Source organism: Artemia franciscana, chromosome 11, assembly GCF_032884065.1.
Source record: "Artemia franciscana chromosome 11, ASM3288406v1, whole genome shotgun sequence".
NCBI classification, from domain to species: domain Eukaryota; kingdom Metazoa; phylum Arthropoda; class Branchiopoda; order Anostraca; family Artemiidae; genus Artemia; species Artemia franciscana.
The window spans coordinates 13,772,410-13,795,502 of NC_088873.1; the positions used below are offsets into that span (position 1 = coordinate 13,772,410).

A 23,093-nucleotide genomic window follows, 5' to 3' on the forward strand; every position below is an offset into this window, starting at 1 on the left:
TTGTTCAGCTTCAGTAGGACACTTATATGGGTCTTCCAGTATGCGTTTGATAAATCAGATCTATCTGATTTCTATTTCCCGTATTTACCATGAATTTGCTTCTGATCAACGGCCATCAAGATTTCCTATAATTTTTATGACAAACTCGCAATATCATAATTGTCCCACAACTCATAGATCATATTTTTCATTGAAATTGAGACCTAGAGCTAGAGCCAGTCTTAGCCTTCGTCACATGGGACCAAAAATTTGGAACTCTTTACACATTACCAATGCGAGAGTAACCCTGATAAGATTTAGTTTTTTTCTGGTTTTATTTTGGTAAGACGTAGCCGTTTAAATTATTGAAAATATATTCTGCATGATAATTTTTTGTTTTCTTTGTAACAGGTAATGTGATTAATTATGCCATGAGGCATATGCGTTTTGTTGATTAACATTGTTATGTCTTGTTGTAAATAAAAAGTTACTCTACTCTCACTTACACCGATCCTCTTGGTTTCTTGGAGCATAGTTTGATAATTTATTTGAAGTGGCTCACAGGATACAGATTTTGTTTTGCTTTTACAAATATGTTAAGACTATTCTCTTTTAAGATCTATTTTAAGTCATAAGCCGCAATTTGTCATTCCCTTCCGTCATTCCATCCATGGACTCTAGTTTCCGCCGTATTTCATTGCAAAATTATCGTTTCTTATTTTAGTCTTTCAAGCGGCTTTCAACGCAAAAACAATAAATTCGGTATGCGAATAATTTATTTTAGGTCAGAAACAGATTTTAATTTCTTAGTTTAAATTGAGCCGATTTGGCAAAACTACGAAAATGCAAAGTTAACGAATATCGCATTTTACCATTTTCTTTCCAGAATATGGAAAATTGCGACACTTGGATTTCGGAAGAGAGGAATGACGTTAAAATCTTGTACAAAATTAAACCAAATCCTCAACTTTTTTTCAAATCTGCATAACGATTTTAAATTTTAATTTGTCTTCAACTACATTAAATAACGAGACATAAAACTCCGAGGCTTCTTTTGCAGAATTTTTAAATTGTGCTACGAAATTTTGGACATTCAATGCAGAACCTTGAAAATGGTATCGAAATAGGATTAAAATCTTGGAGTCTGAGATTCTGCTGTAACTACTAAGTAACTATTCTGCTGTAATTGTGTTGCGGAGCAACACTACTGCTTTCGTAGTTTTTTTTTGTTTTTGTTGTTTTTTTTTCACCGTGATCAGCGACCTGTAGCTCCGAAGTGGTAAGAGTTAAAAATTTGAGGTTTTTCAGAGGGAAGGGAAACGTAAAACAGAGTAAAAAAGTTCCAGAGAAGTTCCTAAAATTTCTAACAGTTTTCCATAAAAAAAAACAAAACCGTTTTTTTTCTTAGAAACTCTGCGTTCGATGTTTGGCGTCAAGTTAAGACGACCCTAGCTTCGGAAATAAACTTGTTAGAAATACAGTTATGCTGAACTCATGTAGAACTTTCATTTGTCTCTTCGAGAACCGGAGCACAAAATTCCGTAGCTCTTACAGATTTCCCGGAAATAATTCCGGAAAAGTCCATCTCGTTCCGATTTTTTTTTGGAATTTTCTCAAATTTTCGATTTTGATGTTTCTTATATTTTTATCGAGTAGTGCTATGAAAAGTATGCAAGAAGAAGTGAAGTGTTCAATATACCAAGTTGCTTCGTTCTCTAAGAAATAATTTCCGAAGTTTCGACGTTCTAGAGGTAACTTCTGTTCTGGACCAGCTAGAATTTTTTTTCCAACGCGGTTCGACAGGTCTCGATCTCCTAACAACTGGAGCTTACAATAGTTTCTCCGAAATAAAATTACTTCTTTGGGTTTTTCTATTTGGAAGTTTTGTCATGCCCTCGGGGCAATTTCAATTTTCTGGTGAATTTGGTTTGTTTTATATTTTCCTAGCTTAAACCATCAAAAGTTAAGCAGAAAACTATAAGACGTTATTTCCGTATCTCTTTCAGATTTCCCGGAAATAATTCCCGAAATGTGCGTCTCGAAACATAATACTTCGAATTGGCGTCAAGTTAAGACGGCCCTAGTTTCGGAAGTAAACGTTTTAGAGATAAAATAATTATGAACTCATATAGAACTTTTATTGATGTTTTCGAGAACTGAAGCATGAAATTCCGTAGCTCTTACAGATTTCCCGGAAATAATTCCGGAAAAGTCAATCTCGTTCCGATTTTTTGAAATTTTCTTAAATTTTCGATTTTGATATCTATTTTATTTTTATAACGTGAAATGGATTAGAAAGTTCCTCAGAAAGTGTGTAAAAATTCCTAATAGTATTCCAGATAAAAAATAAAAACCGTTTTTTTTATCGCGTATCATTTCCAATACACTCCAGAAGTACCAGTACGAGTTGTCGGATCTCAATCAAACTTCACAGAAAGTAAGTCTGACGGGCCTAGTTATCCTTTTGGAGTCCAAACTTGACCTTATCTCTGCGGGCGGAGGGGGGTCCAGTTATATGATATCGACATTAGTTGAACAGCGGTATTTTAGTTGTTACCGTTATAACTGTAATGAGTTGAATTAAGTGTGATTTTTGATGTCATGGCCATAAAATTTGATTTCTAGTTTCAATTATTTAAAGAAATTCTGGTTTATCTTGAAATTGTAATTATCCATCCTATAAATATTCAGAATTGTCAACTGTGTTATTGTGTTATTCTCGTTTATTTCTGGACCAGCTAAACATTTTACCAAACTCAGTTTAGTAGGAGCTCGAAATAAAACCATATCAAAGATGCTTCAAGATAACAATCGAAGCCGCATTGGAAAAATGTCCTCTGAAGGACATAATGGAGACTGTTGCTCCGCAACTGTGTCCCGTAGGACACAGTTGCACGTGTTGCTCCGCAACTGTGCCCTAAGGAACAGGGCACAGTTGCTGCAACACTTCCCGTTGAACAGGCAACGGAGGTCTAGTTTAAAGCTGAAATTTAGGAAGGATAGCTACCCCTCCCGGAAAATTATGACATTGGTAGACTCTAGACTCTAAAATTGGCAGAATCCAAAATTTCGTGATAAAACTGAATACTAAACTTGAGAGTTTGAAATTTGACAATGTAGAAGATGAACGGAATAATTTTTGGAAAATGGTTTGCGAAGTCGCAGATGGCGTCTTAAGGAAGAAAGTCGGAAACAGAGCTAGGAATATTAGTGAGAATGCGTTATGTTTAACAGAGAGGAGAGACCAGTACCAGAATTATTTGAGCGATATATTATATGAAAATTAGAGGAATGTAAAGAAAGTGTAGAAAGCATTAAAATGTGAATTAAGGAGGTGTGGAGTGGAGACCATGGATAAAATTGCCAAAGATCTGGAGCATGCAGGGAGACGGCATAATAATAAAATATTGTGCTAACATGTAAATAAATTGAAAGGGAATAGTCAGTCTGGAGTTTTCCCAGTAAAAAAAAAAAGGAACAGAGCCACAAATATTGAGAAAAAATAGCTAAAAAGAGATGAACAGAACATGTCAAGAATGTGCCAAACCGTGATATAGTAACAGGAAAAGAGATGGAAAATAATGAAAATGTTTGTGACACTTTGGTTGTGGAAGATTTATTTCATGAGGAATGCCGAATGTGTATTAAACAGCAAGAGATTAAATAGTGTAAAAAAAGCTCTAATGCTACGTATTTTTGAGTGTTGATGCTTGTGACGCGTTTTCCTCGAATTTTCGTGTGTTAATATGTATTAAGTACCTTCGGAATCCTAAAGGGCTTTAACAGACTCGTCTATTTATTCGGGTTCGAGCGATACGTTACTCGGGGTGTTTTGAACAGAGTTGAAACTCCTTCCTAATAAGAAAAATCGGCGGCAAGACATGGAGCGCCGCTGTTTTTTCTAAAAATCAGATTCTTACCTATGGATGTAATTATCAGTGTGTAATTGTGTTCACACTGGTTCACATATAACCTGCAAGACTTAGACTCTTTTTCTGATTAGTGACTTAAACTTAAGCTGACCAATCTCAGGTTCTACAGCCTAATTAACTTAGGATAGTGGGAATAAAAAAATTTTTTCTCCGGAAATGTGAAGAAACCGGGCTGGAAGACTTTTTATTAGCATCAATTAACCCATTTCGCCACAGTTGGAGGTTTTGATTCTAATATAACAAACATTCTTATTACAAAATTGACGGCAATATGATGCTGCTCTGATCATTTAATTTTTTTTGGAAAAACGAAACAATTTCTTCAGCTTATTTACAAAATATTTAAATAACAGAAAAAAACGGAGTATCTACATAAACGGACAGCCTGGCGCCCAATGTCCTCTTCGACCTAAAAATAAAACTGAGAATCAAAATAAAATTATTGAAAAGCCAATTAAAATGTCATATACCCAATCAACATGGTGAAAAAATTAAGCAAACAAATAAAAAAAAATTACATTCATGATTCATGAATCATGACTCTCTTTTAAATCCATAAAATACATAAACTTTCTCCGCAATATGTATTTGAAAACCTCCAGGTAGATGACAGCCTATGATCTTAAAGCGAATTTGAGATGAGAGATTTCATGCATTAAAAACAAAAACTGAAAATAACAGCATATTTTTTTTCTGGTAAACCAATTCATTGGCAATACGAGACCCAGAGATCAATACCCACTATAGCAAGGTTAGGCGACAGCCTTATTACTTATTCCTGCAAAAAATAATCAGCAACATAAACGTCGATTGATACCCTATGCACCAGCAACAGCTCAGGAGGATCTTTACAAAACGTCGATTCGATGCCCTATACAACAGCAACGGCTCAGAAGGATCTTTATCAAACATCAATTCGATGCCCTATGCATGAGCAACGGCTCTGGAGGATCTTCATCGAAAGTCGATTCTTGCCTTATGCCCCAGCAACGGCTCTGGAGGATCAATATCGAAAGGCGATTCGATGCTCTATACACCAGTAACGGCTCTGGAGGATTTTTATCGAACGTCGATTCGATTCCCTATGCACCAGTAACGGCTCTGGAAGATCATTATCAAAAGTCTATTCAATGCTCTATGCACCAGAAACAGCTCTGAAGGATCTTCATCCAACGTCAATTCGACGCCCTATGCGCCAGCAACGGCTCTGGAGGATCTTCATCGAAAGTCAATTCAATGCCCAAGCACCAGCAACGGCTCTGGAGCATCCTAATCGAACGTCGATTCGATGCCCTATACACCAGCAACGGCTCTGGAGGACATTCATCGAACGTCGACTCGATGCCCTATGCATCAGCAATGGCTCTGGAGGATCTTTATCGAACGTTGATTCGATGCCCTATACACCAGCAACGGCTTTGGAGGATCTTTATCGAACGTCGATTCGATGCCCTATGCACCAGCAACGGCTTTGGAGGATCTTTATCGAACGTCGATTCGATGCCCTATGCACCAGCAACGGCTCTGGAGGATCTTTATCGAACGTCGATTCGATGCCCTATGCACCAGCAACGGCTCTAGAGGTTCTTTAGCGAACATTGATTCGATGCCCTAGGCACCAGCAACGGCTCTGGAGGATCTTCATCAAGTGTCGATTCGATTCCCTATGCACCAGTAACGGCTCTAGAGGATCTTTATCGATCTTTATCCATGTCATAAATTTATATGATGAAACTAAGCTCTGGCAGAAAATGACAAAGACTGTTAAAGAAAAAAGAACCAAGCAACATCACTATATGAATACAGGCTGGTATTTCTCTTTGAAATCATATTTTCTTAAATCTTCAAAGAAATTGTCTAAAAAAAACTCCAGGCATGCCAAATCACATTTCACATTAAGCAGCCTTATTTGTCCTGGGCATAATTTTTCAGTCGGAGAAATAAATTTTCATCTCCTTTCTAAAACATTCTCAAACACTTAGACAACAACATAACAAAAAAGCCTAATGGGTCTGCAAACAAAATTTTACTCCTGACGCAATTTAACTTTACATTATTTGTGCACAACTAGCTGTTTTTTTTTAATTGAAATTCATGTTACAGTGAAAAAAGGGTTTATTCCTGATTTTGTCTTTTTCGTAGTGACTCCTCCTTCTCTTTTCACGGTTTCGATTGTAGTTTTGTTTTGTGGGCTGTTCGGTCCAGCCCACAGTTATAAATATTCCCAAAGAGTGTTGTATTCAGTTAAAAAATTGCTGAGATAACTCCTATCAGAAGTCAGTAAGCACAGCAGCTACGTCACAAACAAATTTCCTATTGCCGAGAATCCCGTTGGGATGTGGCAACCCTGTTGATTTTGATCAGCGATCATTCAGATTGATTTTGAGACCTTTTGGGTGACTTCCTTGAATGTCATTAGTATTGTCTTGGAGAATGCTGAATATTTTAATTATCCGTATTACCAAGTATAAAAAGCTCACCACCTACGTTTTGAAATTCTAAATAACGGAATAGAAACACATAATAATACATCTAAATCATCTTTTATCTAAGTAGAAAACTAAATATTAAAAAATAATGTTGGCCAAATGAAAGTGAAAACACTTCATTCAAACTTCATTTCAAACCCAATGCCTATCAATTCCCCAAACATATATAATCAAAATTTTGTTTTGGCCATTTTGTTCAGCACAGTTGAAAGGCCTGGAAATTATTTCTTTGAGGATGAACCCCCCCCCCCAACACACACAGCCCTCACCGCAAGGGCTGCAAGTAATGCCCCATGGGCATATAAGGTTTTTATGAAAAGGGGTAGTATAAACTCTGAAGGGGGTTCAAGAGATTGAAAATCTGATGTTTTAGTACCCTTTTTAAACATAATTTGCGCACTACTAAAAACAAAATACATTTTAAGTGTTTCCACTTTTTTTAATCAGATATGGGAAAAATTGTCAAAACTTTAAGCAATAAATATCGATATATGTCAATTAAACTGATAATCCAAGGTCATTTTTTTTCAGCAAAGCGCAAATTATGTTCTAGTCTTGAGAAGGCATGGGGGTTATCAGCCCTACATATGTTAATTTTTGCACGTTTTGATTTTGACTCGACTACTTATTGTAATATCTATTCGTTCTGAGTTTCATTTATTTATTGATAATGATTTGTGGTAGTTTTATGCTTGGAAGACTATTTGACTTTATTTCTGCTCTTTTTTGGCTAAATGGAGCGCTTTACTTAAAAAAAAATTTTTTGTGGAAAAAGTTTTTTAAAATCAACTATAGAAAAGATGGAACTCAGCAATCTTTTTAGCTTGAATTGTCTTTGGGCATCACAGCCAGAGTTTGAAATTACAGAGGTTTCTAGGTTAACTGTTTAATGCTCATCTAGAATAGACTTCATATGTGACAATTTCAGCGAAACTTATACATATATGCCTATAATAAATTTTTTAGGTAATGACAAAACTTAGCCATTGCCGATATATAGTTGAAGTCAGTTCCACTCATAATAAAATTCACCTGATTGGTGAGTTTGGCATTTAACTGGGTTTCAGACACTGGACGCAGTCAGGGATCAAATTCTGAAATTTGAACCAATCAGATTTAAGTTTAAAAGAGCTTAAAAGCTTGAAACTTGGTTAAACACTGATTTTGGTATCTGATTAGTGTTTAATTAGCTGGCCTTAGGTAAATTCTAAAAACCGAAAAATGTAAAAAAAAATAAAAAAATATTACATTGAATTATGTCATACAGAAAATTAATTATATTGAATTCTTCGTGGAGTAACAGATGGAGATAACTAATACTCATACTGACTGTTATCTGTCACGAAACAAATGAGTCACGAAACAAACCTAGGGCAACCGACAAAACATGGTGAGGTAAATTTATTTAGGTAAATTATCCAGGTAAATCTTGGAAAACGCTTAAAGCAAAGAGATCAGGATGGGACTTGGTGGGAAGAATAAGCAAAAATCCAAGATAAGTGACTGACATAACCGGACCGCATCCGCGCTCTTTGGTGGAGTTGGGGGGGGGGGGAGTAATTCGAAAAAATTAGAAAAATGAGGTATTTGTAACTTACGAACGGGTAATCAGAATTTGATGTTTAGAAGGATCTTGTGCTTTAGAAGTCTCATTTTAAATCCCAACCGGATCCAGTGACATTGCGGGAGTTGGAGGGGGAAATCGGAAATCTTGGAAAACGCTTAGAGTGGAGAGATCGGAATGAAACTTGATAGGAAGGATAAGCACAAGTTATAGATACGTGATTGACACAATTGGTACGGATCCATTCTCTTTGGGGGAGCTGGGGTTTGTTAATTTGGAAAAATTAGAAAAACTGAGGTATTTTTAACACAAGAACGGGTGACCGGATCTTAATGAAATTTGATATTTAAAAGGACTCATGTCTCAGAGCTCTTATTTTAAATCCCGACCAGATCTGTTGACACTGGGGGGAGTTGGATGGGGAAACTGAAAATCTTGGAAAACGCTTATAAATGTCGTAGATTCGTGATTGAGGTAACCGGCCTGAATTCGCTCTCTTTGGGGGAGTTAGGGGGTGGGGTTGAGTGCTTTGGCGAGTTTGGTGCTTCTGGACGTGACAGGACGATGAAAATTGGTAGGCGTGTCAGGGAGCTGCATAAATTGACTTGATAAAGTCGTTTCTCCGATTCGACCATCCGTGGGGCTGAAGGGATAGGAAAAACTCGAAAAATTGAGGTATTTTTAACTTACGAGTGGGTGATCAGATCTTAATGAATTTTGATATTTAGAAGGACCTCGTGACTCAGAGCTCCTATTTTAGATCTTGACCGGCATTAAGCCTCTGATTTTTCCTTTTAAAGCAATCTATTGATTCTTAGAGTTTTGCTAAAGCTCATACCACATGAGCTCTTCCGACCTCGTCACAAGTGCCAGCGTAAGAGGCTATCCTACTATCTAGACAAAAAGCAACGAAGAAATATATTATTTAGGACCATCAGTCCTAAACAATCGGGGTAGGGTAGCATTGTCAGAAAAGCGGCTATGACAGTTGCAAAGAGCATAAAATTAGGAATCTAACGATACTACTTTTATTTTATTAACATGTTACCTTTAGAAGTTGTCAAGAACTAGATTCTTGCAATGGAACTTTCTAAAAGAAAGGTTTAGAACTTAATCTAAAACAGAAACGTAGTCAGATAAATTTTGCCGGGAGTTTAAATAAGAATGAAAATTTGTTTCTACGCCATATCTATTCAATTTTGGAGGGAAGGGTCCCTTGGACCAGTATCTGGGGAGAATTCCCCTCCCAGTATAATTCTTTGGTGAAAAATTAGACAGTCCCTCCTGAAATAGGACAACTCGAGTCCTTCGACTTTAATTGAAGCGCATTTAAAAATTCATCCCCATTTTTATTTCTGTCTTTAGATTTTTTCCAATCAAGATGTCACAAATGTTTTGAAAGTGCATCGATAAAGGACGTCGATGCATAAGACCTATTCTTTACTTAAATCGGAAACTTGAACTAATTTTTATAAACCTTAAAAGATATAGGGGGAGAAGCAGAGACATGTTATGACATCAGGAAAATTAACATGTACAGAAATAAATAAAAGAAAAATCGAGAATGAATGAATATTGCCAAAGCCGCAGATGAAGCTACATAAAACGAGACAAAAATAGTTTATTGTCACTGTAAATGCTCATTTGGATGAGAGAGTTAAAAACAAATACCCTATCTGCACAAATTTGGCCATCTTTATATGGAAAAAGTTTTTTCCATATCCGTAACTTAGTAATACATACATTAACCTGTAAGCAATTCAAGTCCAAGCTCCTCTATAGTCATCCTAGTCAATAATAACAGAATAACGCACAATCAACCTCAGTGCAACTTTTAAGCGTTCTTACAAATGGCTTAATCAGAGTGATGATTGAAGGCACTTTTTTTTTGAAATTAGGAAAGACAGAACCTGGAATGGTAAATTTGTGGTAAATGGTAAATGTGGACAAAACATGTGCATTTAATTTGGACAAGACACCCGGGAACAATTAATGTCATATTTTAAATATATTTTAATCTGCCATTAAGAAAGTTTCCTTCTCTACTGCAAATATGACCCTAAAATCATCAAAGAGCACGGAACATTCAGAATTTTTACTTATTTATTCTTTTTTTAAACGTTTTGATAAACGTGACTATGGTGTGGCATGAATATTATTCAAAAAACTTACGACAGCTATAACATCGTCCATAGCCACCATAATATGATCCTGGTAGTCCTTCAATTGATTCCTCGGATTCATCACTTGAATCAGCAGCTTCATCGTCACTTGAATTAGTAGTTTCACTTTCATCACTGCTGTCATCACTAGACAGATCTTCATCGTCACTAGGAACATCTATTGTTTCGTTTGATCTGTCACTTTAAATGAATAAAATAAAAGGCTAGTGAGAAACTCTGAGGTAGAATTCAATATCCTTTTTTTTTAGACCGAAAGCGCTTCAGTTATTGCATTATTTATTTTTCTTGTCTTCAATTTGAACTTGTGGGGGATTTACATTCTTTAATAAACCAGAATAGCCTAGTTTCACATAATACGGTTTTTGCAAAAAAGAGGACGTTCATATACATTCTGTCAGAGATCTGTTTTTATGACTTCATACATCGTGATGGGTTAACAAGGAGGCCAAATTTTTTAACTGAGTCGGTGAAAACAAATTATTAAAAAAATGGCTTCTATCCAATTCCATACTTCCAGTGTTGCCGTTCAAGATTTAGCAGATGGAACAAACGAAATTTATGTGAACAGGTCTCTTTTCACAGCATCTGATAAGCATGGGTAGCGGAAAAAACGTTTTCGTGTAAAAAAACGTAGCTGTTTGAACACAGTGTTATGTAAATATAATTGTCTTAGTTTAAAGAGGTTTCTGAGGCAGTATGGCCCTTATGGAGACGCCACGTAAACGTAAAATGGTAGGATAAAATTATATTTATAAAAACGCTTAGAGTCATGAAAACGATTGTGTTAAAAAAAAAAAATCATAACAAGTACGTTCCGTTTTACAAAAATTACTAGCTTACAACAGTACCAGACGTTTTTCCGACTCGCCTGGCATCTGAGATTCAGATGTCACATGGGGCTTTGTTTAACCGTGAGCTCCCCAGACTCACAGCATCTGAACACAAGCGAAAGCACTGCCGTCATCAGGACTTGAACTTTTTCCTCGAAGGACATAAGATTGCTAGTCTAGCGTACCGACTTCTCGGCTAAGGTTGCTCAAGCAGATGCAGTACCAAGGCAGTTAGCAGATCCTCAAATCATGACTTTTAGTTGTGGACCTATACAACTGGATCTAAAATAAGTGGTTGATTGGCAAAAAAAAGAAAAAAAAAGAGATTGGTTACAAGCTAAAGGTGTAATGGTGATGAAATATGACATGTCTACTTTAGCTTGGCCGATGACAAGGGGAGCAATCTACTAAATAATTCTAAAGAGAACTGACTGCTTAATTGCTTAAACTTGGGATAAAAGACACGTTGCTTGGCCTTATTTACCCACCTCTACCAATCGAGTAAGGCGGGTCAATATGAAAACCTTTCATAATACGTACAAGGTTCACCACTAGCTTTTCGGATATAATTTCAAGAACCCCTCATCCCCCTCCAAGGATATGACATTTTTCAGGGTAAAAAAAAAATTCTTAATAAATTCCGTATATTTCAATAAAGTACAAATGAGCGATAAAAAGATTAACATAAAAATTTCTCTTAATGAAGATATTTCTCAACTAGAATCTCCATGGTGGTCGCTGACCTCCACGAGTCGTCCGAACAGTAATTACTCTACCATTAGTGGCCACTGCCCATGAATGCTGACCTGGCATGCGTGTAAGTCTGAGCACTTGATGAGGAGATGCTGGTTGGACTATTGTAGTCGGCATAGTGCCCACTCTGATATGTGCTGGCTGTATTGCAGGAATACCACGTCCCCTATGAAAGAAAGGGAAGTTAAAGTACATGTGAGTCTGTGTTTCTATCAGAAACCCTACATAATTTCTAGGGGAACTAGTGATACTATGGAATCCGGGGATATAGCTTCTGAGGGTCAGGGGAAAGAGGTAATCCTGTTGTTATTCTGTCCGCTGCCATTTTATTGAATCTTTTAGCAGTTTTGTTCTATCTTCACACCATGATATTTCATTGTACTTTTTTCATTGTTGATTTTTCATTGTCCCAGGCATTATGACATCTAATGAATTACGATTTGGTGAGTTGTAAAATACGGCTTATGTTTGGTGAGTTGTCTAGTAATATTAATAATAAACACCTATTTTTTTTTTTTTTAACCAAAGAATACATGCAGTCCATATTATTGGTTTTTGGCAGACCTTGGCAGACTTTGTCTTCTGTTTGACATTTTAAATTTTAAGAGTAAAAAGAAATGAACAATTGAGGGAGGAAGGGGAATGGTACATATGATTTTAAAATGGAGTCAATCAGACCAGCAGTTTGAGAGCCATTACCAAATTATGACAGGAGCAGAGGTTTCTTCGAATCCTGCACGAAGGATTTCACAAGATATGTAATCATATTCCCTATAGAACTAAACTAATTAAAATATTAGCCTGTACTCCCTCAAATGTAAAAAATTCATTAGCCGAGTTCTTTCATAATTTTGCAACTAATTTACTAATATATTACATACTATCTACTAAAAAAAATAAAGGAGTACATTCAATGACAGGCATATGCGCAGGGAAATCCCACCCCTCCTCGGTTTTTCCCTAAGATATCTAACTTTTAGAATTTGCGATTTTCCGTTTTTTTTCTAAATTGTTTATAAAATCCTTTTTATTTAGGTTCCATCAAATTTGACCCTTCTCCCCTCTGATATAATCCTTAAGCACGGACCTAGTCAGTCTGTTAAATTTGGAGTAAAAAAAAAATAAAAACTTAATTTGAAGTTTTTCATCATATGATGAAATGCTTCAGCGGAGGAAATTTCAAAGAACAAACACCGGGGAAAATCCCCCTCCCGCGGTATATCCTTCAAAAAAAAATTCTTGTCCATAAATTCCCCCCGCGAAAAATTCCCCCTCCAAAATTTTCCCCACCTAAAACTAGTCTCGACAATTCTCCCCTGGAAAATTATCCCACATGTAAAATAATGATCGTGTTCTTAGAATTAAAAGTATTCCAAAGCTTAGGTTAGGATCATCAACTTAGTCGTCGAATGTTGTTGGATAATAAAATTCACAAAGTGTGATTAATGTGAACAGAAGCAAATAGCAAGTATTTGTGTCCAGGGGTATCTAAATTCAGACAGCGCGAAGTACACGAAAGATTAAGAGGACTCTAAGAGGGAGGGTATTTTCGCATGAGTGTGCTCAATCACTTCTTAGTTTCTCGGTGATATAATGAACATTATAGTAATGCATACGGTTCACACAGTACAGACATTCATTTCTTTTTATCTATATAGATAAACATTTTGAAAGTTTCTTGAGCAATTGGCAAAAGGTTCAACTTAAATAGCTGATGAGTACCTTGTTTTATAGAAATGCCCACAACGGAGATGTACTTTAACTTCCCTTCTCCTTTTCTTAGATTGATTATTTCCACCTAAATATATGCAAATTTTCTTGGCGCTCATTAATACCGGAAACGCTGCAAAGAGGAAAATTTTTGCCATTTCTTGGACTTGTCACTGGTTCCTTTGGTCATCCAGAAACAGTAGCACTTTTTCAGCACCAACTTAGAACTATTACCGTCATGGCTCCTAAACAATCTGTGAATCTGACTGTTTCTATTATCTCGTAAATAAGAGCTTAACAATAAAATTATATAATAGTATATAACACAATGAAATAAAATTATATTTTTGGAGTTCATGCAGAATCACATCCTAGATACAAATAGTAAAATATATTCGTCAAATTGTACATTAATGGTAACAATGAGGCCAAATTTAATCGTTCAATTATTCGCCTTTCAGTTAATATTTCCCGATAATGATGTTTACTACTACTACTACTACTACTAATAATAATAACTCACCGCAGCACCAAGCCGCCTGAGGCCAACACAGCTACGCATACCCCTCCTCCAACCCAATCTATTCAAAGCCTCCTTCTTCATACCCTCCAGGAAGTTCCTATTTCAGTTAAATCTTTATTAATGACACCCTCCCACCCCTGACGAGGACGACCTACTTTCCGTTTAGCCAAAGAAGGTTGACCGAAAAGAACAATCTTTGGCAATCTATCATCCTTCATCCGCAGAACTTGGCCTAGCCATCTCAACCTCTCTTTCACTATAGCCCTAGAAAGCGGGATTGAACAACATTTTTCGTAGAGCCTACTGTTTGAAATACGGTCAGTCAGCCGGGTATCCAGAACAATCCCTAGGCAATTTCTCTAGAAAACATCTAGTAAATTTTCATCCGCTTTCCAGAGCGCCCATACTTCAGAGCCATATTTGACCACTGTCATCACTGTACCTTCCAATATCTTGGGTTACAGACTTATCTTCTATTCTTCCAAACTTTTTTTAACTGTAAAAAAGCACCCTGGGCCTTGGCTATTCTACTTTTAGCATCTTCACTGCTCCCATCACCTTTACTAATAATACTACCAAGCAAAGTGAAGCTGCCCACCTGATCAATCTTTTCATTACGAATGTAACCTTTTCATCTTCACTTATTCCTAGTCTTAGTGAATTAGTCTTCTTAACATTAATTTTCAAACCTATTCTAGCACCCTGAACCCGTAAAAACTCTAAAAGTTCATTCATTTTGCTCACACCTTCATCTAATATGCTTAAATCATCAGCATAATCTATGTCCAGGAGAGTTTTTCCTCCCCATTTGATTCCGTGGTCTCCCATTTCCTTTCCTGTGCTCCTTAAGACAAGGTCCATCAAAATAATCAATATAAAGCGGGATAGAACACAACCTTGTCTAACTCATGATTTATTACAAAACTAGCTGCTAACCTCATTTCCTCCCTTAACCGCAGCAGTATTATTCTCGTACATAGCACTAATCATTTCAAAGTATTTGTTTGGTATAGCATATAAGGATAAAACCTTTGCTAAAGCTCTTCTATCAACAGAATCGAACACTTGCTCATACTGTATAAAACTGAGGACGAAAGGTGTTTAACAACTAAGGCACTTCTCAATTATTAACCTAAGGGTGAAAATTTGGTCGACACATCCTCTACCTTTTCTTAAACCGCACTGTTCTTCTCTTAAAACTTTGTTTACAGAATCTCTCAGTCTAAAAAGTATCATACTACTAAGTAATTTGCTACCTACAGGGACCAGACTAATGCCTCAATAATTACTACACTCACTCTTATCACCTTTCTTATACAGTTGTTTAATTAAGGTTTCTTAAAATCATTAGGTACTTTCCCCTTTTCAAAAATCATATTCATAGTCTTCAGTAGCTTATTTTAAACCTTAGAGCCACCGTGTCTAAGAAACTCATTTACCACGCTATCAGCACCTGGAGCCTTATTATTTTTAATCCTTTTTGGTACTATCACTAATTCTTCCTCACGAAACAAATCTTCCTTCACATCCAAGATATTACAAACTTTTTCATTTTCCTCTGTATCTTTTCCTGCAACTGTATCTCGGTTTAGCACATTCTCAAGATGTTCCGCCCATTTCTCTTTAACTCTTTCCTTATCACTAATTGTGGCCCCATTCCTATCTTTCACTGGGACAAGTCCGGATTGAGTACTCCCTCCCAATTTATTAACATACCAGTATTGTATTTTACTATTATCCCCTCTAGCTGCATATTCCAGTTTCTCGGCAATTTTATCTATGGCCTTCACTTCACACCTCCTTAATTCATATTTTAATTATTTCTCCACTTTCTTTACATTCCTTTTATTTTCATATGATCTATCACTCAGATAATTCTTGTACAAAACTCCTCTACTCTCTATTAAACATAAAGCTTTTTCACTAATATTCCTAGCTGCAGTCTGAACTCTCTTCCCTAAGACACCATCGGCAACTTCACAAATGTTTTTCTAAAATTATTCCACCCATCTTCCACACTGTCAAATTTTAAGCTCTCAAGTTTAGTATTCAACTGTTCCTGGAAAGTTTATCGCAAATTTACATCCTGGAGTCTACCAACATCATAACTTCCCGAAAGGTGGTTAACCTTCCGAAATCTAAGCTTTGAATTAACCCTAGACACTACTAGAAGGTTGTCTTTACTTTTAACATCAATAACAGCACTCCTATATAACCTAGTATCTTGTATGGATCCTGCTAGTCTTCGGTTTGCAATAACATAATCAATAAGGTTTGCTGTCTAAACATCACGTGAATACCATGTCAACTTATAGGCCATTTTATAACCAAATATTGTATTCGTTATAACTAGGTTGTTATACCTACAAAATTGCAAAAGTCTGTAGCCATTACTGTTTTCTTTTCCTACACCGAATTTACCTAGGCTAGGATACCATCTATCCCTATTTCTACCAACCTGGGCGTTAAAATCTCCTAGTAAAAACACCATATTTCTACGTGGTACCCTGTCTATTTGTTCCTGTAACTGTAAGTTTAAGTTGAATTCAAGTTAATTTTTTAAGTTGAATTTGAAAATGTAATTAAACGCTGTTCGTCACATAGGTCTTACGATATTCTTCACTGTTTTCGCAAATATGGGGATATTGGGACTTCTGAAAAAACAAGTAATTAGGGAATAAATGCTGAATTCAGACATTTAATTTGGAAACTTTAAACCACCCTTAGTTTCGTAAAATAGTTTCTTGACTTTATTTTCCTTCTTTTTGGGAAATTAAACTCCGAAATCTGATTCCCGTCAGAGTCTAGCTTTAAAAAATTAAGTACAAAAGAAGTGACAGTGAAAACTGGTTACTGAGATTGGTCAATTGGAAACTATCACAGTCAAATATATCAAAAAAAACTAGTAAAGTGAAATTCGATTTTTAATAAAATTATGCAGGATTTCAGTAGTAGCAGGCACCAAATAAAAAAAACAAGGGAAACCAGCACAAAAAAAAATATACTAAGAAGATATGACACCAGCACCTTAAGAAGGTTTAACTTTCCCTTCGAAGTTTATTTCTCTTTGGGTATCAATAGAATATCTATGTTTTATTTTTTACGAACACGAAGTGTTGTCAAGTTTGACTAATTAGATTTGCTCATTTATTTTCACTGTTGAACGTGGCAACACAGATGTAATGTGATACTGCCTCAAAAACTTTATAATGTTGAATAGCCAGAGGCAAATCACAGTCTTCAGATATGAATGGACCTAAGATGGGTCCAGGGGAAGAGATTTTAGAAAATATTTAGATTTTGATGTGCGGAGTCAAGTTCATCAAAACAAACTAAAGAACATGCGTAAGGTTAAAAATTATCGCGTAGGTCAACAGTCAACTATACTCGAAGAAAAACACTTGGCTCACGAAGCTGCATTTTTGGGCAAAAGCGGCTATTTTGTGTTTTTTTTTTTTGTCCCGGTTCATCCATTTTTAGCAGCGTAGTTATGTACTATGGAGATTCAAACACTGAATTGAGATATCTCAACTGAACCAATGAAAACGCATCCATTAAAAAAATATTAATTGGATTTATGTCTAAATACATGTTACTTGTTTTATTGTTGGCATTACAATGGAAAAAATGAACTGATTTGACATAAATACTTCAGCGTGCATTTTCCCTGCATCCGATGTCCATGAGAAGTTTTGCGTCAGCAAGAAAGCGCGGCTACAAGGGAAAATACAGAAGTTTCAGCTGAAAGAACAACTACCTTCCTTATAAACTAAGCATTTTTCTATTCACTATTGCAGCAAAAGAAAATACATGCACAAGAAAAAAATATAAGAGAATATTATTTTTACCTTTGTCCTGAGTTTCTTCCTCTGGACCCACGCGTTTGGCCGCTGTCAGACGTTGACGGGAGTAGCTGCTTTTCTAGCTCTAGGAAATAAGCAAACATAAGTGAATTTATTTACATATTGGCCAAAGTTTTTATTGATCTATTTTAGTCCTGTCAATTGCTTGAGGGAAAATAAACTGGGTAGAAATCAAAACAAAATCTCCATTTTGCCAAAACAAGATAAAACCCTGCATTCAAAATCTTGTCTCTACTTTCACGCTATAGGATGATACACGACCTTAAAAGATTGCCTATCTTGTCCATAATAGACTTTTCGGTTTGTGCGGCCAAACTATTTAAACTTTTTTGGGTGGTCTTGCCATAACTGTTAGAGCTTGGATAAAAGGTCCAAATAAATGACAAAAAACTAAAAGCAACAACCGACTTTACAAAGAATCTTGGATAAACCATTTAACTTCTAGCGTTTCGTGTAGGAGATAGAGATATTCAGTTCTGATTAAAGTCGCATATTCAAAAAGCGTCTTTTTTTTATTAAAAGGAACAAAAATTCGTTTTTAAAGTTCAGGCAAGAGCAGTCTCTAAAAGTCTTCTAGCATACATACTAGGAAAATGTTAAAAATTGACACAAAGGAATTATCATTTGAGCGGTTCGAATGCTTGAGGAGTTCCTGTAGAGGCTTCCTTTGAGGTGGGGGGGGGGGGCAAGGGGGCCATTGTCTCCCCAATAATTCGGAGAAATAATCATTATATGGCCCATATCCCTTGACTATCCGGATATAGACCCCTCTTGCCCCCCCCCCCATAAAATGCTGGATCTAAGTCCCTGGTACCCTGTGGTGTCAACCGTTTTGACTGACAAGATCGCTAATAAAAAGGACAGAAAATTTCACCATGTTTAGAATCAAATATCAGAGTAAAATCACAAATTGTCCACTCCTCTCGACGAAAGATGGTCCATTGTGGTAATTCACGAATGGGCCCTTTGTCTTCAGCCGATGCTGAAGCTCACACTACGAATTTTTAGTACCGTATCTCCGTAAATGCCGAATCTCAAGACACCGCTCCTGCATCGTAATTAGATTAACTACTGGATTAATGATTATATAGCGCAACTAGATTAACACTGTTACATTAATTATAACGGTATTAGATAAACCTTATTACTATCAGATTAACTCCCAAAGCTACAAAAGTTTTAAAAAGAGATTGCTTGAGCGACAAGTCACTTTTATAAGACGTCAAAACTCATTTTCAAGAATTTTATTTGTTTATTTAGCATAAACAGTTGTTTACATTTAAAGAACAAATAATCTTAACATTAAATATGTTTCCATATGAGGATTATATGGTGAATACCTGACATTACGACAAATTATTTAACGAAATCAGCATTATTTTGGATTCAATTTCGTTGCTCAAATAAACAGTTTCATCATTTCAACAAGTTCTATCAATAAGTAGAGGTTTGACAACCAGCAAGAACAAAAGAATCCCTGTTGAATTTTCTGATACTCTTCGATTTTCGTCATGGCGTGAGACCAGAGAAATATGAGTAGCTTTTAACTTTATTTTCTTGAAAGCCAAATGTGCAATCTCCTTCTTAGAGAACTGAAGAACAATATGGTTCGAAACAGTCACAAGTACACCTCAGTAATTTTCTACATTAAACAGCAATACAGCACTTAGAGAGGTTCTACACCGGTGGCAAGTCCATCTACTAGTGTATTCAAATATATATAAGTTTTTCATCAACCAAAATTTGTTTATTGTATAACAAAATGAAAAATAACCACAAGTTTGGTCCAGAAATGGAATTATTGCCACATTAATTTGATTTATTTTAATCCTAGCATTTATTTTTCTTTCACCATTTGTAAATTTGATAAATACGTAATTTTAAAACAGCCCTACCGCGCCGTCTTGAGAATTGTCCTGAGTACATGGACAGGGTAGCTTCCCAATAGATTGAACCATAGAGATTTAAGTTGAAAACATCAGAAAATTCAAAGACATCAGACTTTATTTTGTAGAATTTTGCTTTTTTCCTTTTGCATGCATACTGGTTTACACTTGAAGAAGTAAAAACATTAATATTGGTTGTTTTCAATTCATTCAATTAAATGAAAAGAACCTGACATTACAACAAATTATGGACAAAATTAGAACAAATTTTGTTAAATTTTAGCCCACAAATAAAAACTATTATTGTTTCGACAAGTTCCATTAAGCAGCATATGTATGACAGCCAGTAACAACAAATAAGCTTTGGAAAAGCTCACTCGAACACTGTCTACTAAGACAGTGTTCGAGTGTAAATGAGTGTCACTTTCATAAGAAAAGAATATTAAATTTCGGACACTTTAGACCATCTTTCTTCTTGAAATTGCTCAAAAAACCTTCTCAGAACGTTCTTTTTACTTAGTTTTGCCTGCAAACACCACTTTATAAGTTGTTATTGGATCATTTTAACTTCTTCAATACCCCCTCCCTTTACAAGGCTCAGACCTAAGAAATATCCTTTCTTCTTCTTCTTTATCCTCTTGATTGACTGATAATTTCTATTCAGGCAAATGAAAAAAAAAAGTTAACTTATTTAGCTAATTGACATGTTTCCGAAATTAGAAAATGTTGTACTATAGTTAATCGAAGTAAAAGGAAACAGTGCTGACAGATAATATGACCCATTCAGGGACCCAATCGCCAAAAACGTGACTAGTAGGTGATCAGTAAGCATTTGTAAAATCTTCTACCTGAGTCTAAATGATGGATAAAAGAAACTTCAAAAACTACAGAACTAGGAAGATTAGCTATACAGCATAAAAGAAGCATTCAAATATTTCCCACCAAAGCCACAAAGTAAATCGCACAGTCTACCTCCCGCACACGAGCTATTTCCTGTACACCGTTTGCACGAGCAGTACTCAGGGACTACACTATATGGGTATACCTTCAGGGTAGACATAACTGAGTTAACCTTAAAATTCTGGAAACTCCAGCCAAACATCTAGGTCAAACTTTGGTCAGTTCGATTGTAAAAAAAAAAAAAAATAACCCACTGGAGGGAAACGCGCATAACATAGTACTTAAAAGGTAGCGTCAGATGGAGGCAAATATTCGAGTTTGTGCTGTAGACTGTAGAGGGTATAAATATATTTAAAGGTCGTAAGGAGAAGTAAGAAGGTGTGTATTTTTACCACAGACGGCGACAATGACTTCCCTGCAAAAATAAATAAAGTTTTCTTGCACAGAAAGATCAAATCTAGACCTCTCTATTTCTTCCACAATTAAAGCAGTCCACTCCCGCAATCCTCATTTCTCGAGAGCCTTAGCCAATACTCTTATTCCCTAACAGAACATAAAACAAACTCCATCAAAGCCCGAAAACGCATGAAGAGGACAGATGAAAAAAAACTAGATCGTTTGGTGAATTCCAGCAAAGCTGATGCACAGGCACTGAATATTCACAGAATCAGACATAAACTTTTCGTTTTTCACAATTTGAATGGTACCCAAAGAATATCTTATCATAATAAAGCAAAAGGACAAACATGCCTGTGTCATTCGCATCAACATATACAATACCAGTATCCCTTTTCTAGCAGTCCTTGTGCAACACCACTCTAATATCCACCTATTTCTGGTACCACTCTGACGTTGTTCAAATCTAGTATCAATACTTCCACTTTTGTTTAACATCACTGTTTTCTTCCGGCCTTGAAAGCCTCCAGAGTGCCTGAGACTTAAAGCTGCTTGCAGCACAAAAAGTAATTCTTAAAAATCGTCAAATGAAAGTTAAATCAGTTTTTCTTTGCCTTGGAATTTGATAGTATCCGCCATTCTACAACCGATTGCACCCATAAAGTTGAAAAAACATTAAAACCACCCTTTCTGAGGACAACGTCAGAATATGCTACCGGATCTTTTGCTCTGACAGCATGTACGATTTCATATACAGCCTGGTCGTATATGACAACGGTGGAAACTCAGCCCTAGTTCTCTGACAGTTTTCCTGAAAGTCTTAATGGGTTCTTCCACCACTGCTGGGCTAGAGGGAAAATCGGGAACCACTGGCTGATACCCAATCTTTGTAATATGAATATCAGCTCTATTGTAATATTCAGTAGAGAAATTTTTTTTAGCCAAAATATGGTTAAGATTCTACTGAGTCACTTGACTCATTCATAAGCTGCGTTGGCAACGCTATAAAGAAGCCAGATCGCAAAAAAAGTCTGAAATGGGAACCTTCTGATCAACTGGCAAACCAATGAGATCTTTGAATTTTGTTGTCACCTGCATGTTTTTGGTAAATCTTGCCACACTTTTCTGGCTGACTAAGATTTAAAGATGACATGGGAGTGTTTCCATTCCATTTCTGGAATTCTTTTTTTCAATAGTTTCACACGTAAATCTTACCGGTAGTAATTATATTTCATGCATCAGGCTCCATTCCAAAGTTTTTCCCAAAATGCCATAAATTATGGTATATTTTCAGTAAATTTTTAAAGATTACAATTGTACAGCAAGAGACAAAACAATTTTGAAAAAAAAATGCTAAACCTTAATAAATTCCTTTAATTTACTAATAATCGACAAGTTTGGAATTTATCATTGATTTTAAGGGAATTTTATCAGTTGAAATCATTTTTTAGAGAATTTTGGGAAATTTTTTAGGGAATTGGGTTCAGCATGATTGATTACATTAGATCACATTCTCAAGCCTTCTGCTGCCTGCTGATCACTCAAACCATTAAACATCATCATTTCTCTCATGCGGCTTCCTGACTACTTGTCAATAAACAAAATTACACACTGAGTATTTTGGTCAGTTGTACGCTGTAAAACTTTTATGTAATTTAGGAATTTTTATTTAGAAAGTTGCAGAATTTCCAGTGGACTTTTGATATTTTTAAAGAATTTTAATAGACGAAGCATAAAGCAGAGGGTTTACCCATCTGCATGCTGAATATAAATAGATACAAAGCCGTAGTACTAGCACAAAATATTCGTTTTATAAATACATCTTTTAAGTTTTTTGTTTTATAAAGTCACAAGAACATACCTACACGCGCAGCTACAAGTTCAGCCCTTTTGAGTTTTTCATCTTGAGTATACGTAGATTCGATAAGCTTCTCAATGCAGCATACTAGAAGACTATCTGCACGGCCAACTGTTGTATACTTAGCCCTGCACATGGGGCAATCTCTTTGGTTTCGTTCCCACTGCAGGATACACGTTTGGCAGAAGGTATGTAGGCAGGGCAGTTTAACTGGCTAAAAAGAAAAC

The 23,093-nt window shown here is 36.0% G+C and overlaps 1 protein-coding gene across 2 annotated transcripts in view; it reads right to left on the reverse strand.

The window, feature by feature from the left end:
- Positions 1 to 4,171: 4,171 nt before the first annotated feature.
- LOC136032847 (E3 ubiquitin-protein ligase rnf8-A-like) overlaps positions 4,172 to 23,093 on the reverse strand; it is a 58,232-nt gene continuing 39,310 nt past the window's right edge. Inside the window, exons 7-10 of one of the 2 annotated variants that reach the window (XM_065713257.1) lie at positions 22,870 to 23,080; positions 17,812 to 17,890; positions 10,137 to 10,327; positions 4,172 to 4,320 (exon numbers count right to left, since the gene is read on the reverse strand). In XM_065713257.1, the coding sequence (XP_065569329.1) occupies positions 4,280 to 4,320; positions 10,137 to 10,327; positions 17,812 to 17,890; positions 22,870 to 23,080 (522 nt within the window). In that variant the 3' untranslated portion in view covers positions 4,172 to 4,279. Of the gene's footprint in view, positions 4,321 to 10,136; positions 10,328 to 11,604; positions 11,897 to 17,811; positions 17,891 to 22,869; positions 23,081 to 23,093 lie in introns of those variants that run through there. The other variant, XM_065713258.1, reaches the window with a different exon arrangement.